The sequence below is a fragment of the Cygnus atratus genome, chromosome 6, assembly GCF_013377495.2.
Source record: "Cygnus atratus isolate AKBS03 ecotype Queensland, Australia chromosome 6, CAtr_DNAZoo_HiC_assembly, whole genome shotgun sequence".
Lineage (NCBI taxonomy): Eukaryota > Metazoa > Chordata > Aves > Anseriformes > Anatidae > Cygnus > Cygnus atratus.
Genome location: NC_066367.1, coordinates 20,771,290 through 20,786,582, shown reverse-complemented (window position 1 = coordinate 20,786,582; position 15,293 = coordinate 20,771,290). Strand labels below are relative to the sequence as shown.

At 36.2% G+C, this 15,293-nt stretch overlaps 1 protein-coding gene across 1 annotated transcript in view; it reads left to right on the top strand.

The window, feature by feature from the left end:
* Window positions 1–15,293, top strand: part of XIRP2 (xin actin binding repeat containing 2) — a 58,370-nt gene that overhangs the window by 32,128 nt on the left and 10,949 nt on the right. The window contains 2 exon segments of the mRNA XM_050711659.1: window positions 9,592–9,755; window positions 12,322–12,447. Coding sequence (XP_050567616.1) covers window positions 9,592–9,755; window positions 12,322–12,447 — 290 coding nt within the window.

The window sequence follows — 15,293 nt, the reverse complement described above, 5'->3', positions numbered from 1 at the left end:
AAGGGATAAAGTCTGATTCAGAATGGCAGGTTGAAAATACTGCATGTTTCTAGTATGCTCCTTTCAACTGAACCTTTACAGTAAAACTAGTTTTTAGACTTTATGTAGGAATTTGTTGTTGGTGCCTTTTAATGAATGCTTGTTTATTTTCAGATGATTACATGAGAACAGAAATACTTTTATAACATAAGTATTTTTTTAAAACAATGTATGCTATTTTTAGAATTAGAACAGTGAACATTTTCAGGGCATGTATTCTTATAAATAGTAAAAAAAAAAAAAAAAAAAAAAAAAGGTGCTCATAAAAGCTGTGCCTCTCAGCCATTATTGTTACCAGTTCACTGTTTGGAGAATGAGTTCTTACATTTAACATTAAAATAATTTTCTTTGTAAGGATTTTCTTCAACCCAGGGAGAACAAGAGAGCCAATGGAAAAACCTGATGTAAATTAAGGTTGAATTCTGCCCAACTTTTTGTGCCTTTTGTATTTCTTTTGATAATCAACCACTGGGAAGCAAGCCCTTGCCTGACGTTGTCTATTTATAAATGTTGAAGCATTTCACTCAGTGTCACCTCAACTGCTGTCTTCATTATCGAAAACCAAACACCTTAAATGTCAATATAAATAAAGTTAATTTCAATGCTGTACTGAAGAAGGAAACTAAAATGATTAAGTATGTTGAAGCTGCAGTAACACATTTCTTCTTTCTCACGGTCAGTGCACAAGAAGCATAGACTGGAATTTGAACCAAGACCGCCTGTTAGGTTGACAAATCCTACATAATAGGCACATCCTGTCCCTCTAGTACAGCTTTTCTCACATTGTGGAAAGGAAAAAGATATAAGAGATATCTTTATAAAATATCTCTCTATATATATCTATATCTATCTATCTATCTATCTATATATATAGATATATATCTTTATAAGAGATATCTTTATAAAAGATAAAAGAGATATTCACTGAGGTACAAAATAGAACCCTCTCCTCAAAACCTTTGGAGGAGGTGTTTGCAGCTTCAGGCAGAGATCAGGAGATAAATAATAGAGTTCTCTTTAAAGGTGGGTCACAGGAAAAGTAGTTTCATAAACATGGCTCTGTTGTTTCAAGTAACTAGTGCTTTAATATATCATTATCAATTTCTTTCTTCTGTGGAGATTTCAATGACTTATTTCAAACGTCAATCTCCCTCCATTTTTCAGATTCTAACCCAGTAAAACAAGGATAATAAATCACACTGACATATGTAAGAGTTGGTTATCTGTCTGTGTGCCCTTCCAAATACTTGCACTCATTATTAGAGACTTGTAATGCTGTAGCTGAATGCAGTTTTTAAACAAACAACCAGAATCAGATCAGGAATGAAGAACACTCGTAACACAAACATTATGTCATTAATACTGCAGAGAGAGAAGAATGGAGATGTCACATAGACTAACTGAAACTCATTGGGCTGGGGCTGTTTTTTCCACCTCAGTGGTAAGATCAATATTTTAGTCAACTTTCCTTAAGCCATATACTATATATATTTTATGACTTGAATAAAAGTTTCATCTTGGTGAAATGAAGTGACACGAGGGAAGGGAATCTGATATTTGTTTGAACCTAGTCCCGGACACACATCAACTTACTGTTACAGTCACTGAGAGCAGGTTCCATAATGGCATTTGGAGACTGCCTGGAAGCTCAGGCTGGAGGAGATTTACTATTCTGAGAAATATACTGGAAGGGGCTACTCGTTATGTTTACAACAAGGCAAGTCATAAACCTGCATCTTGTAACACCGTAAGAGGCTCCTTGGTAAGAGGTTAACATGCAGGCTAAACATTACCTGTTACTTACCCAGTTTGAGATATATTGCAATGTAGAGTTTAAGTAAAATTAGAGCATCAGATAATATTAAAGATGAACAGAGAGAGAACAGTATTTTTTTCTAATGTCTTAGACTGAGTGGAACATTTATAATCGCATGGCTAACTGTAAGTGAACACTTGTTCATCTACATTTCAGAAATGTGTCCAAGCATTATGGTATACAATAGAAACAATTATTTCCTGTCCAAAGCACCACTCCCTGGAAAAAAAAAAAAAAAAAAAAAGAGATACAGACAGACAGGATTCTTCTCAGTTTCCTAAATCACAAGAATCTTTTTGTTTGTTTTCATCTGGTTTTATTGTCTGTACTAAGTATGGTGTTTTTAAAAAAACAGTTCTCTGTCAACAAACCTTTATTTTTCTTTAATCGTGATCCTGTGACCCTGCATCTAGAAGCATCTAGAAATTTTAAAGCTACAATAGTATTCATTCTAAAGTCAAAGGATAAAAATGCAGGATAATTGTGGCTAATAGCAAATCACTCTGACTTCAAAGATTCTAGGATCTGACTTTGTGTAAAACATTAGATCACCCAAATAATGACATAAAAAGACTTGTCCACTGTCCAAATGAAATTAATAAACTATCTATAGGGTATCAACCTATTACTGCCTCCACTCTATTTTTGATCAGAAAATGCTTAGCCTGCATGTTTAGCAATTCCAGATTCAAGGAGATCAAAGGGGAAAGTAAATCTCAGTGAGCAAGACCTCTTATAGCTAATGCTGACACCACTTGCTTTATATATTAACTGTGACACATTCAGATATCTCTGTTGTGATGTTTTAAAGGAGGATTGATAGTTTCTTTGGTAATCAGTATTGATTAGTTATCAGTTAAATCATTACTGTAAATATGGAGCTATTTTGAAAAAAATATTCTCTACATAAGGTGTTTGAAATGCTCTGTTCATTGGCTTTCAGTGACATAATTTGTCTCCTTTTTTGAACTAGCTATTTTCTTTACATGCTAGGCTTCCAAAATCATCTTTGTTGACAGCCAAGATTATTTTCTATTGTGGACATTACTACCTGTTTTACTAGCCCCCTTTTTTTACTGCAATAACTTTATTTTATACACAGAGGTGTAAGTGACAGGAAACCTGTCTAAGTAAGTTTTGGTTGATGACAATGCTGAGAGAGAGAATCCAACTTTGTGGATTTGACAAAACTGAAAAGTCTTTTGTAACAAAAGAGAATAGTAGTAGATAAGATTATGTAGCAAAGAGGAAGAATATTTGTAAGAAATTTCCTCATTTATAGTTTGTATTCTACAATCCAGACAGGAATTATTTCGAGGCCAGAGCAAAAAATTGCTCTAAGAAGGAAATTACTTTCTACACAGATTTGGCAATGTAACTGGCTTAAATACTCCCTCTCTCTCTCTCTCTCTCTCTCTCTCTCATTTTACCTTGGATCAGTTGTTCACTCAAGGCCACTTTTTCAATTTGCAGTGCAGATTCTTAAACAATAGTACCAGCACAAGTGACAGGAATGGTATACTGCAGCCTAAGAGTGAGCATGAAAATGAATAATGCTTAAGGTACCACTGCTGTAGAAACCCTGGAGTTGTGAGACTGTCTCCCTATTTCCAGAGACATTGAGTTGCAGCTGCAACAAAAGCTGTTAAAATAATACAGCTTTGAAACGGCAAAACTTTGCTAATGGTACTTAGGTCTGTATCTGAAAAAGAAACACACGCCCCAAACAAAGGGACTCTCACCAAAGGACTGACACAACTGAGGAAAACTTAGGGCTGAAACTGTCCTAAATTGCACTTAATTTCAATGAAATAGTGCTACCTCTCCATGAACTAAGGACGCTAGTATTATCATCTTTTATTTATGCATGGATTTAACATAGGCCTGATGCTGTAGCATGGAGTTTGTTTATAACTAAAATACGTAATAAGTTTGGGGAGTATGCAAGTAGCGGGCAAGTAGAAGTACTACTACAGGCAACCTAGTACTACTAGGTTCTGTATCACGTTTAATTGTTCTGAGTGTGCTCTGCAACAAAAGAGATACCTCAAAGTATCTACTATGAACTGGAAAAATCTGTTGGGCTTAAGTCAGGTTCTGTCTCCAAAAAAATGGAAAATTACTGACAATAGCATGTTTTAAAATTGATTGTTGTCAATTGACTGTAAAAATGATTAACAGGAGAAAGTTACTGTAACTGGCAGAGTTTTCTCTGAAGAATTTGAACTGTAGTTTAATTAGATTTCTCATTCTTCTAATACCAGATTTGGTAGAAATATTGTTTTTAGTAAACAGGCTGGTCAAGTTGGAACCATCAGCTGAATTAGTTTGTATGATGACAATACACAATGCTGTGCATACGTATCAGCTACCTACAAACTCTAGACAAATATTGGACATGACAAAATGACAGAAGAATCAGAGCTGTAGTTGATTTATTTAAATTGCAGCTTGTTACTAAATTTTTACAAAGCCAATACTAACTTAGAGTTTTTTAATAATGCTGTGCTCACAGCAACTATTTTGCACGTTTAAATGAGGCATACACTATTGCACACCTATTTTGTCCACTGCCCTGTTTAAAAAATCTGTCCCAGTACAGCTTATAAAAGAAGATCCTCACTAAAGTCATTTACAGCTAGTCTACATTGGTCTCTAGGGCTGCAGGGCTTTACAGAAAGTTATTTGCATTTCAAATGACTTGCAATGAACACTGATTCAGACAACTTAAATGATACTAGGAATAATTAATTACTTGAAATAAACTTGTTTAATTGTTAACCAATGGGCTGAATCCTGAGTTGAAGAGGCCTGCTTTTACAAAAGAGTAATAATGTGTAATAAGAAAGTCACAATCTTGCAAATAACATAAAATGACAAAAAAAAAATATGACATACTTTAATAGAAGATAGGATCGGCTCAGTTCACTCTGTAATAAAAATGTTGTATAATATTCTTGTGAATTAATACAAGTTGATGAATGCAAAGACTTACAAACCTTTGCAGTTAATGGGCCTTAGCTCCCATCTCTAAATTGACAATCTTACAATTACATCAACTTCAATGGAGTTATCCTTGATTTATGTGGTTGCAGATAAGGAAGAATCAGGTAGAATGTCTCAAGTGTTTTGTCTGTAATCTGGGACAGAGTTCTAAAAAGCATCTAGAGAAATGACACATCGTCATGTAGGGTCCACTTGTTTTTGAAGTAATCCTTTCTGGCATTTATTTGTACTAGATGTATAACCCCTTTCTACACTAATTTTATCTGGCCAAAACCGACATGTTTATCACTACAACTTCTGTCTGTCTGCCTCTGGTCTGCTTCTTTACCCAGTGCTTCGGACTACTTCTTCAGGCCTTACTCTAAAAGTGTTTAGACCATGAGCTTCAGACTATCTCCCATCACAAATCTATAGCCATTCATCATTCTTTTCTGCAACTCTTTCCCTAACTTCTACCTAACAAAGTCAGAAAGGTCCATTTTAGCCTCCTTTCATTAAGGACAAATATAATTGCATGGGAATAGGTTACATGACATAAAATTAAGTTTCTTTATGAACTGATCCTTATTTCACTTTAAACTAATTCACAGTACTTCTCTAATATAAAGATAAATAAATGTACTAAATGTTGCCATTCTGTGTGTGCTAATATTTCTAAGAACTAACTTGTGCAGAATTTTACACTTATACATGAAAAATAGCCTTTCAAAGCAGCAGCACTTGCAAATTCTGCAGTAACAGTTGTGAAGTTTCTTTGGAAAGATGGTAGTTTTAATCTATAGTGAAATAATACTCAATTTGGATAAGCATCTTTGAGTAGTACCTTTCAGCCACTGGATAGCTTCCTTTTTGTTTGTTTGTTGTTTTTTGTTTGTTTTGTTTTGTTTCTAGCCAATCAAAGAGATCTTTAAGCTGCTCATTTCTTCTTGGAAGGATGTTTATACACTATGATCATATTACCCCATAACTTTCTTTTCCATCATCTAGACACAGTTGCATTTCTCCATGTGGGAATATTTTCTCTGTTTCTTCTCTACATTTTCTCAAGTTTTTCCAGTATCTTTTTATAATATGGTTGTAAGGAACCTTTTTTCCCCCTCCTTTTAAGTTCTTACAGTTTAAAGATGTTCTTTCTCTGCTCCATTCCATACTCTCTTTGTCTCTGATTGCAAATTGAGCAAAGTATGTTTCAGAAGCATAGTTTGGTCCATCAGGAATAACAAAGCATAAGAACCACATAAAACTGCACACTCAACAATTCATGCCTCTTATAAATGAAGCTTTTTCTAAAAATGTGACAGACCCATAGGGGATAATGTTTTTCTGAGCTCCTGTGAGAGCCATAATATCCCATTTTGCATTCAGGCAGTCTTATGAGAAGCAAATTCCCTATAGACTCATTTGAGTATTTGAAAGCAGCGGAGAAAACTCTTAAACTTCTAGTGGCACTGAACTTAGGCACTGAAATCTGCAACTATGCACTTGAATAAATATTCAGGAACTGAATAGTATAGGATAATGTTAATCCATAGATTATTTCTCTCATCACCATGAGTTTTGAGTTCTCAATACCAAATGCTTCAATTTCTCAGCAAAAGCAAAACCCTCAAACCACTGAAGTGCTATGGAGCTTTTTATTAAATGTTTCAGTTATGCCAAAGCCTTATTTTCCTAGAAGAGTTATCAAAACAAGATTTACAGAAAGCTCTATGGCTGAGTACCAACGACTTCTACTGTCTCCGCTGAAAAACAATGAAGGCAATGCTCATACTGCTGTTTAACCTATCGTGAAAACATGAAGAAGCCCATAAGGGATAGCTAATGTAACATTGGATACAACTGGATGAAAGCCAGAATTCTCCAGTCCTATTATGCATGGAAGACTTGTCAAGCTCTGTTCACTTAATACAGTTGATATGTTACCATTAATAAAATAATTATATCCTCTGAAATAGATGGTATCATTTAAGACCCACCTGACAAAGGAAAACAGAGTTTTCAGCTTTTTCTTGGCATACCTCATATTGGTAAACATAAGACTCTTCTGACAAAATATTTCATCACAAGCACACATTTATCCTCAAAAGAATCAGAAGATATTACACTTTTGAGTTCTCTTGAATGAGCAAAAGCTTAGAGCAAAATGAATGAACTTAGATTGCTTAAACTCTCACAGCATCAGAAAGAGTTTTGCATTATGCTATAAAACAACTAGCTTCTAAGGAGACTTCATTTCCTGTTTTAAAGGTAACAAGAGAATAGTTTCTATTACCTTCACTACCCAGGTGGCTAATAATATGTTATCTATTAAAATGTTTTTTAAAACAGTCCATTAAATTCATTGGCCCCTATTCAGCAAGGAATTTAATCACGTCTAACTTTAAGCATATGAGTATTCCCATTGCACTTGAGGAAACTATTCACATGCTTATGATTAGGCAGAATCTAAGAATCCCTTGCTGAATCAGAACAATACTAAGAAAGGTTTCAAACTTGTTAGCATTCTTGAAAATTAAAGCAAAGGCTAATAAATATGCTGGTAGTAATCTGTGTTAACCAATACAATGTACCTTTAAAATTGAAAGGATATTGATGGGTTATGGGGGACTATCCCTCTGTTTCTGAAGCATGTGTTCAACATCTCCACTGTTTTGGTTAGATTTGGTTTAATGTACAGACTTCTCACTTGGAGGACAGCAATTTTCTGTCTCTCCTGATTTCTACTTTCTCTGAAAATCATTTTTTTTCCTTCCAGCTGGCTTTCATTGATTGTAACTGCTGCTATTCTTTCTTAAAGTGTAGCAGTTTTTTTGCCTATGATTATTTCTCCCAATATACAAATGCACTGCATGTGATAAGGATAATTAAATAGAAGATTATCCTCATATATGTTCTGAGTAGGGTCATGTGAAAATATTAAGAAACTGAGTAAGTTTACACTGAAAGCCACTCTTCAACGGGTGTCTACATATACGTCTGTTTTTTACAGAAGATTAAGGTCGCTTTTTTATATTTGCTTGCTATAACTGGACCTTGAACACTTATGCCAGCTAAACAGTTTTACAGTAAACAGGCTGACAGGCTAGATGTGGCCTGGCATTCCTCTCTGTTTGGTGGGATACCTTTTCCCTGGCACTCTGCTCTATGCCAGGTGAACAGATAGCATTTTGGAAAGGCTCTTGTTGCAGCATTTCATAACATTAAAGCTAAACTGTGGGCACTTCAAAAGAAAAAGGGTTGATTTTTGATCTGTATCTTTCCTTGTCAGCCACTGCCTTAGTAAAACAATACGATAATGAAAAGTCAGCCAATTTAGGTAAGAAGAAATGTGATTGACTGAACATGTGTTTTTGTCATGCATATGTATGACAATATGTCTTACAGTTGGGCTTCCAGAACAAGGAATTGACTCTGGCAAAGGCTATGCAGGCTTCAGCCCCTAAAAACATCGGCCAAGTTCCACCCTATACATGTGGGGATAAAATAAAATCAGCTGTCCCCCTCTACTTACTCCAGAAAAGGAGAGGTGTACACTTTTGAGAAATTCAAAGAAATATTATGCTTGGATTTTGTAGAGTTTGGGGGTTTTGTTTGTGTTGTTTGGTTGGTTGGTTGGTTGTGTTTGGTTTTTTTGGGGGGACACTATTTCAGCTAGAACCTGTTTCTGTAATCTCATAAAATGCAATTTTTTAAAGAAGAAATGCAGGTTGCAACAAATTTATTCCCTCCTATTATGCAAAGACAAGGAGAAATGTAGGTGCATTTAGAGAAGATTAGGGCACTCTGATTTGTGCAGTACTAGCACAAGGATTTAAAAAAATAGATACTGGTGGCTTTACTAAAAATACGTGTTCTTGAAATCTTACAGTTCCCTCTTCACCCAAAAAGGAAAGGAGTGTCCTGTTTACAGAAATTCAGTGTTATTCAACACAATTTTCCACAGACAGTAAAAAAAAAAAAAAAAAAAAAAAAAAAAACACCTTGGCAGGTCAAGAGTAATTTCCAGCCTGCGGGTTTATATTAAACCTCTTCTGCTTCTGATTACAGAAGGTAGAGATGCTCACAGCGTACGCTTTCCCCCCTTACCTGAAACAAGAAGGAAAAACACCTTGATGCTAAATTTAAGGCACCTTTCTGGGCACGTGGAACTCTAACAGCTTCATATGTATGTTAAAAACAACAACAAAAGACTAGTGCTATTAAGTCTGTACTGCTCTTTTAGGAGTACTCTGAACTGCTGTCTCCACATTCACTGTTCCTGAATTGCAGATAGATAAATTGTAACTCCTTGTCACAATGGTAAGAACCTTTGCATGCTAACTTTTTAAAAGGCAATTCAGCATTAATTCTTGGCCTGTATATGGTCATGGCTAAGTTTTCTCTTTTTGCACGGTCCTGCATAAGCAAAGCACAGAGATACCGGCTGGTCCTTGAAAAACAGCCAGGAACTATTCGATGACCTATAAGATTCTTCCAATTGCAGTTGTAAAATCCCTCTAGCAAATGCTTTATTTCAAGTGTTTACTTTAAAATGAAACTACATTTCTATAAATGAAACTCTCCGTACTTGATACGTTCTAAATTGAAAGTATGACACAGTTGCTAAAAAGTTGGCGATACCATGTTGCTAAAAAGTTGGTGATACCATTCATTTTGCCTACTGCTTTTCTTTCAAGATTTCAAACACATGCACCCATCTCCCTCTCCCCAACTCTGACGTCTGTTTGTAGTTGCAGTGGGTGGTCGCAAACCTGTAAGAGGACTACCAGAAGAGAGCCCTCCCAGGACTGGCAACACACTGCTGGACTTCCAGGAGAATGTCTCCTTGAAGGAAAAAATGGCTCTGTATCAGGCTGCTGTGTCCAAGGCAGAGAGCAGCAGCTGCTTTGCCAATGTAAGATACCAATGTCTCATTACCTTCTTAATTCTGCATTTGCTTTGTGCAGGGACAGATTGTAACCGTCTTTATTTCTACAAGCAAGCTATCAGATGGATCATGGGGTGGATCAAAATTTAAATCTGAAATTAGGAAACCTACATAGCAAACATAGTCATCCATCAGTCTCTGTCTCTACCAAATGAGATTTTTCATGCTACATGCCTTTGGTCTTTTGGACAATCCCCTTTAATTCATGGAAGTACTCTTCTTTTTAGTCCACCTTTGCCTGAACTTCACTTATGAGGACCGTAGGCATGAGAGATCAGCAATGCGGTTATCCTATTTGCTCATGATGACAGAAAGAGGCAGTTTCTTTATCACAATAAATATTCTCTATCGCCCAATAATAAAATCATATTCAGGAGCGCAGTGAGTTTAGAGCTCTTGCTGCTCAAACTGAAGAATTTGAAATTACCACATTATAAAGTAGCAGCCATTGAAGATAAGGTACAGGGAGAGGTACCTTTTTGTAATAGAATTAGCTAACTAAGGCACAGAAATACTTCAGGACACAAAGTATATTTTTACCATCTCTGAAAATCCTAACTAGAAGTTGCAGCTCAACCATCTTGTTATCAGGAATCGGAGGCATTATGCTGGCTTGGTACAACGCTCGAACAACAAAGGCCTCTGTTACACTGGAATTTCAGCGTACAGGAAGCACACACCTTTCTCTTACTGTAAACTAGGCCAGAGTTAATTCCTGTCAGTCAGGGTGCAACAGAATGAGTCCGATTCAGCTCTAAGCCTAACCAGACAGCATCTCTGTCTATATGTGAGAAGAGCTGTAGAAGGATTCCCAATCTTACCCTGCACTTTGGTCTTTGGAGGAGTGGTTTGCAGCAGCTGAAGTGACCTGGGGGCTCAGGTAGCCCAGAAGCCACCTAGTGGAAGCAGCCACCACCCACGCTCACCTTCTGAGTCCAGGTGTTTTCAAACCACACAATTCCTGCCCACTGACTTCTTTATTTCCTAATTGCCTTTCGGTACTCGCAGCAGATTCCTGACGTTCTTTGGTCTGAGAAGGTACAAATTCCCTCCTCCCACAACTGCAAACGATGCTGCCATTAGCTCTCCCTCCTCAAGAGGAAGAACTGTAGGAAGCCTGACCCAACTGAACCGTGCTGAGAACATACGAACTGCTTCATTTGCATTCTATGACACCTTGCCCTTTCTTATATTAAGTATATTAAGTTCCATTAAAGGAAATCAATATGTTTCCTTAAAGGACCCATAATTGCATTTACCTACTCTAAATATCTCCAAATGGCTCACAAGGTGTGCCTGAAATGTTCATTTACTGAAGTAATTACTCTTTGCATTCACATATCCATATATATATAGGATTGTGCCATCTTCATCAGTTTTTTAGGATCTGCTTACTTACTCATCAGATGTTATGTACTAAATTTACTTCTTCTTTTCTTTTTAGCAATTTTTATTACAAGATAATTTTGAATTACTGGATGTTTTATTTCCTGCATATTGTTTAATAGGTTCAAATACTTGAAGCTTTTTTCTCATACCATCTAAGAAGAAACACACAACGGACAGAACTGAGACCGTGAGGGCAAGGGCACTCTTCTGACCTTTGTCACTATTGTTGGGGAAGAAGGATCATCTCACAAAGGCCTGGTTTAAGCTCTCTCTACTTTTTTCAGCAATAGCTACTGAAAAAATACAGAGAGGGCCAGGTAGCAATAGCAAAGGCAACAGAACTCAGAACATATAATTAGAAGATGGAACAGCAGAGGATTGCTCTGAAGTGATTGATACAGGCAATCAAGTACATGGGAACTATTATGTTGGTGTTAAAGATTCTGGTCAAACATGCTTATTTTTTCAAATATAGATAGTCCTTTAGTTCTCCTAATCACAATTTATGGCTCTTGTGCAGTAGTCTATGAACTTGCCAGATATGCTATTTATGTCTGTCTGTCTGCTGATAAATGTGTAATTCTTGCAAATAAAGAATATTACATGGCTAAAAATATGTGACTGACCCCTAAACTTCAGAGGAAACCACTGAGGCAGCAGGTTAGGCAGAGATGAATATGCAGCTATACCAGCAGGATCTATTTCACACAGAAGCATTTAGTAATTAGTGTTAAATATATTCTAGAGTGTAAAATTTCAAAAGGACTTGATAACTTTCAGGTCCCAATTATGTAACAAAAAATAAAAAGTCCTAAAGTAGGCCAATAAGATTTAACAATTAATCTTAGCAGTACGTATATGTTATGCATTTTGATGATAACTGTAAAATAATTGCGTTACTACTATATCTATTGTGCATGCAATGTAAATTCATTTGTACTATTGAAATAAGTAGAGTTTACAGACTATATCAGTTGAAGTTGCATATAAGAGGGTACAGATATAACTAAGTGCTTCCAAATTCTCCATTTTAAATTAATAAGAATTATAGTGTACTGCTCTTAAGTAATTAAAAAAAAATCAACTTGTGGAAGTATGTTCTTACTGCAGATGCAAAATAATTGGCCTTATTTTGTCACTCCAGTTTTCAGAGAAAACCAAGTCCTGCACTGTGCCTGGAGGCCTGGCTGCAGTGAGGAAACAGTTTGAGAAAGGGCAGATGACCTCTTCAAAGATCACCTTTGCTCGCTACCAGCACAAATCTGCACAGGTAATGATGGCAACGATGGCAGTTTTAGTACTAAAAGAGATATGCCCTGCTAAAGAGTTGGTGGGAAAAATATGCTTCATTCAAGAATTTTCATTATAATTAAGACAACGTTTCCATAGTGTTTATATTCTCAGAATTTTCTCTTTGAGGATATACTACAGTACACATGCAGCAATCTGCATGTCTAAAAGAGGATTTATGAGATAACAAAACAAACAAAACCCACAACCACCACAGTTATCAGAAATGATGCAGTATGCCACGTCGAGGATACACAATAGCACAGTTGAGCAGATTTTATCTGGAGGATGGCTGTTGTGCTCCCGTTGCCTAAGCAAAGAGTAAATTAGCTTGGTCACTGCAAACAAGGACCTGTGAAAAGTTTATTTCTTTCTGTGAGAGTGTTTTAAGCATTGTTTCATGGGGGCTCGCTGGATCCTCACCAAGCCATGTTTCTCCACTCCTCCGTGATTCTGGAGCTAGTGAGGGCAGTCTGGTCCACAGTACAACTGCACTATTTTGCAGTGATAACTTCTAGTACACAGTAATGCTGACAGCAGTATTTCTTACGGTGGGAAAGAAATATTATATGAGTCCACCTGAATTTGTACAAACCCTAATCTATTGCTGGGTGATGTGAACTCCTTCATTACAAAGAACTCCATCTTACATAGTAGTAATGTTTTACTGCTTTTCAATGGAAGAGATGGAGGAGTATGGAAAAAGATGCACAAGTAAAAAGGAGGAATTTAAAAATACAGTATAACTGTAATTAATTTAAATGCTGAAACAAGACCACACACTAATCATCACTGTAGTGATTATTCTACAAGTAGTTTAGTCTAAAAACTGTGAAATCCTTCTATTAAGGGTAAACATGAAGGTAATGAAGGTTGTGGAGTCTCCTTCTCTCGAGATATTCAAGACCCGTCTGGACACCTACCTGGGCAGCCTGCTCTAAGGAACCTGCTTTGGCAGGGGGGTTGGACCCGATGATCTTTCGAGGTCCCTTCCAACCCCTTCAATTCTGTGATTCTGTGAATGAAAGAAATGCTTGAGTAACCTAAGAACGGAAGAGAGACAGGAAATTAAAGAGACCCATGTTCAAGGTCACAATAAAAACAAAGAAAGGCAAATTTCAGATTTCAAGAAATATCAATTAAAAAAAAAAGGCACAAAAAGACTAACTTCCTTCAAAAAACAGCTCTTCTGACTACCTAGTTTTGGGTAGACACTAATTTAGCTAGGCAGTATTACTAATTACAGTAAAAATTAATCATAAAGAGAAACACAGTGCAAAAAATAATCCTAAATGTCTTTTTTTTGCCTGGACTTCAGGTATTCTTTTATTAACAAAGAGACTATTAACTTTGTTGCTTTATAGAGGTTTACACTTGTAACTGGCATGAATGCTAATAGGAGATACTCAATTATCTTACTGACTAACTTCATGGTAAATATCTGTGTAAAAACCCGAGAAAAAACTTTTTCTCAGAAAAGAACGTAAATTCATTTTTGTTCTATTTTCATTCATATTTTTCCCTTTAACTTTGACTTCTACTTCAAATACATAACTTGTTTGCATGTACTTTTCTGGTGAGGTGTTCCAACCTTGCTGCCATTTACTGGCTGAAGAAATGCAGAACTGTTTACAAAAATGATGTGACTTTTTCTCTTACTTAGAAGCAGAGTTTCATTCCTGTGATATGAAGATGAATTTTTCCTGGCCTAACAACGAGGTTTAGTTCTCTACAAAGCCACTATGATGGTTTCATTTCTTCAACAAAGCTGTGACCTCTAAGCACACTTATCAACGTGTGTCCTATGTGTCTAGTTGAGAACTTTCTCTCAAATCATCAGCAGAAATGGTCATGTTCACAGGAAATAGAATCAGACTATATAGAATAGTTTTTAAATTTAGATTAAATAACTTACTGCAAGACCATAAAATCCCATTTATACTACCATAACTGCACTCTCATTGAAAATGGGATTATAAACTTAGGTAGCTGAAAGATTATTCGAGGTCACTGAATCAATTCTGGGGCAAAATACAGAAAACATGTTGTTTGAACACAGACTTCCAGAGCTGGATAAATCCAAACCATTAATCAAAGCTTAAATAAGAAAGCAATTAATTTTTTAAACAGTAATCTAAATTGCTGAAAATTTTACCATACTCAAATATTGCATAAAGAGTGCATGGATTGTTATTCAAAATATTTACATCAAATATGCAAGTACTGTTTAACTATTATCTTTCTGTTTTTCTGAGGCCAGTCATCACTCATAACTCTCTTCATTACAAGGGAGATTTGATCCTAGTAAAAGGTGCACTATTATTGGTAGAAAGCACTAAAATCTTGTCCAAAATGCTGAGCAGTACTGAAAGCTGACAGAACTGTGATGTGCTCACAAACTCAACCTGATTGTTTAAAGACCTAGTCTTTAACTTGACCACAGATCATGAACACTTTTGTCCACAGCCACTGGGTTGAGAAGAGGTCATGATCTTCAGTGTTACTGTTCTGAAAATGCCAGCCTGGATTTGTTTGCTAGCTTGCAGTCTGGAGTACAAGCTATGTTTGCATATGGTAGAGCTGCTCAACATGAAGCTGAATGACCAACAGGCTGAGATGTAGAGAGAGCAAAATAATTACAAAAAATTTGGCCACAATATTCCACACATCAAACCCACAGGTTGCTGTTCTTCATTGCCAAAATAATTAGATGAACAGTATAAGCAGAGCATTAAATCAGTGATTTAAAACAAAAACAAAAACCACACAACATTCCAAATCAGAAAAGAACTGTTACTAACCGCTCTGGAAATGAAAGTAATTCCT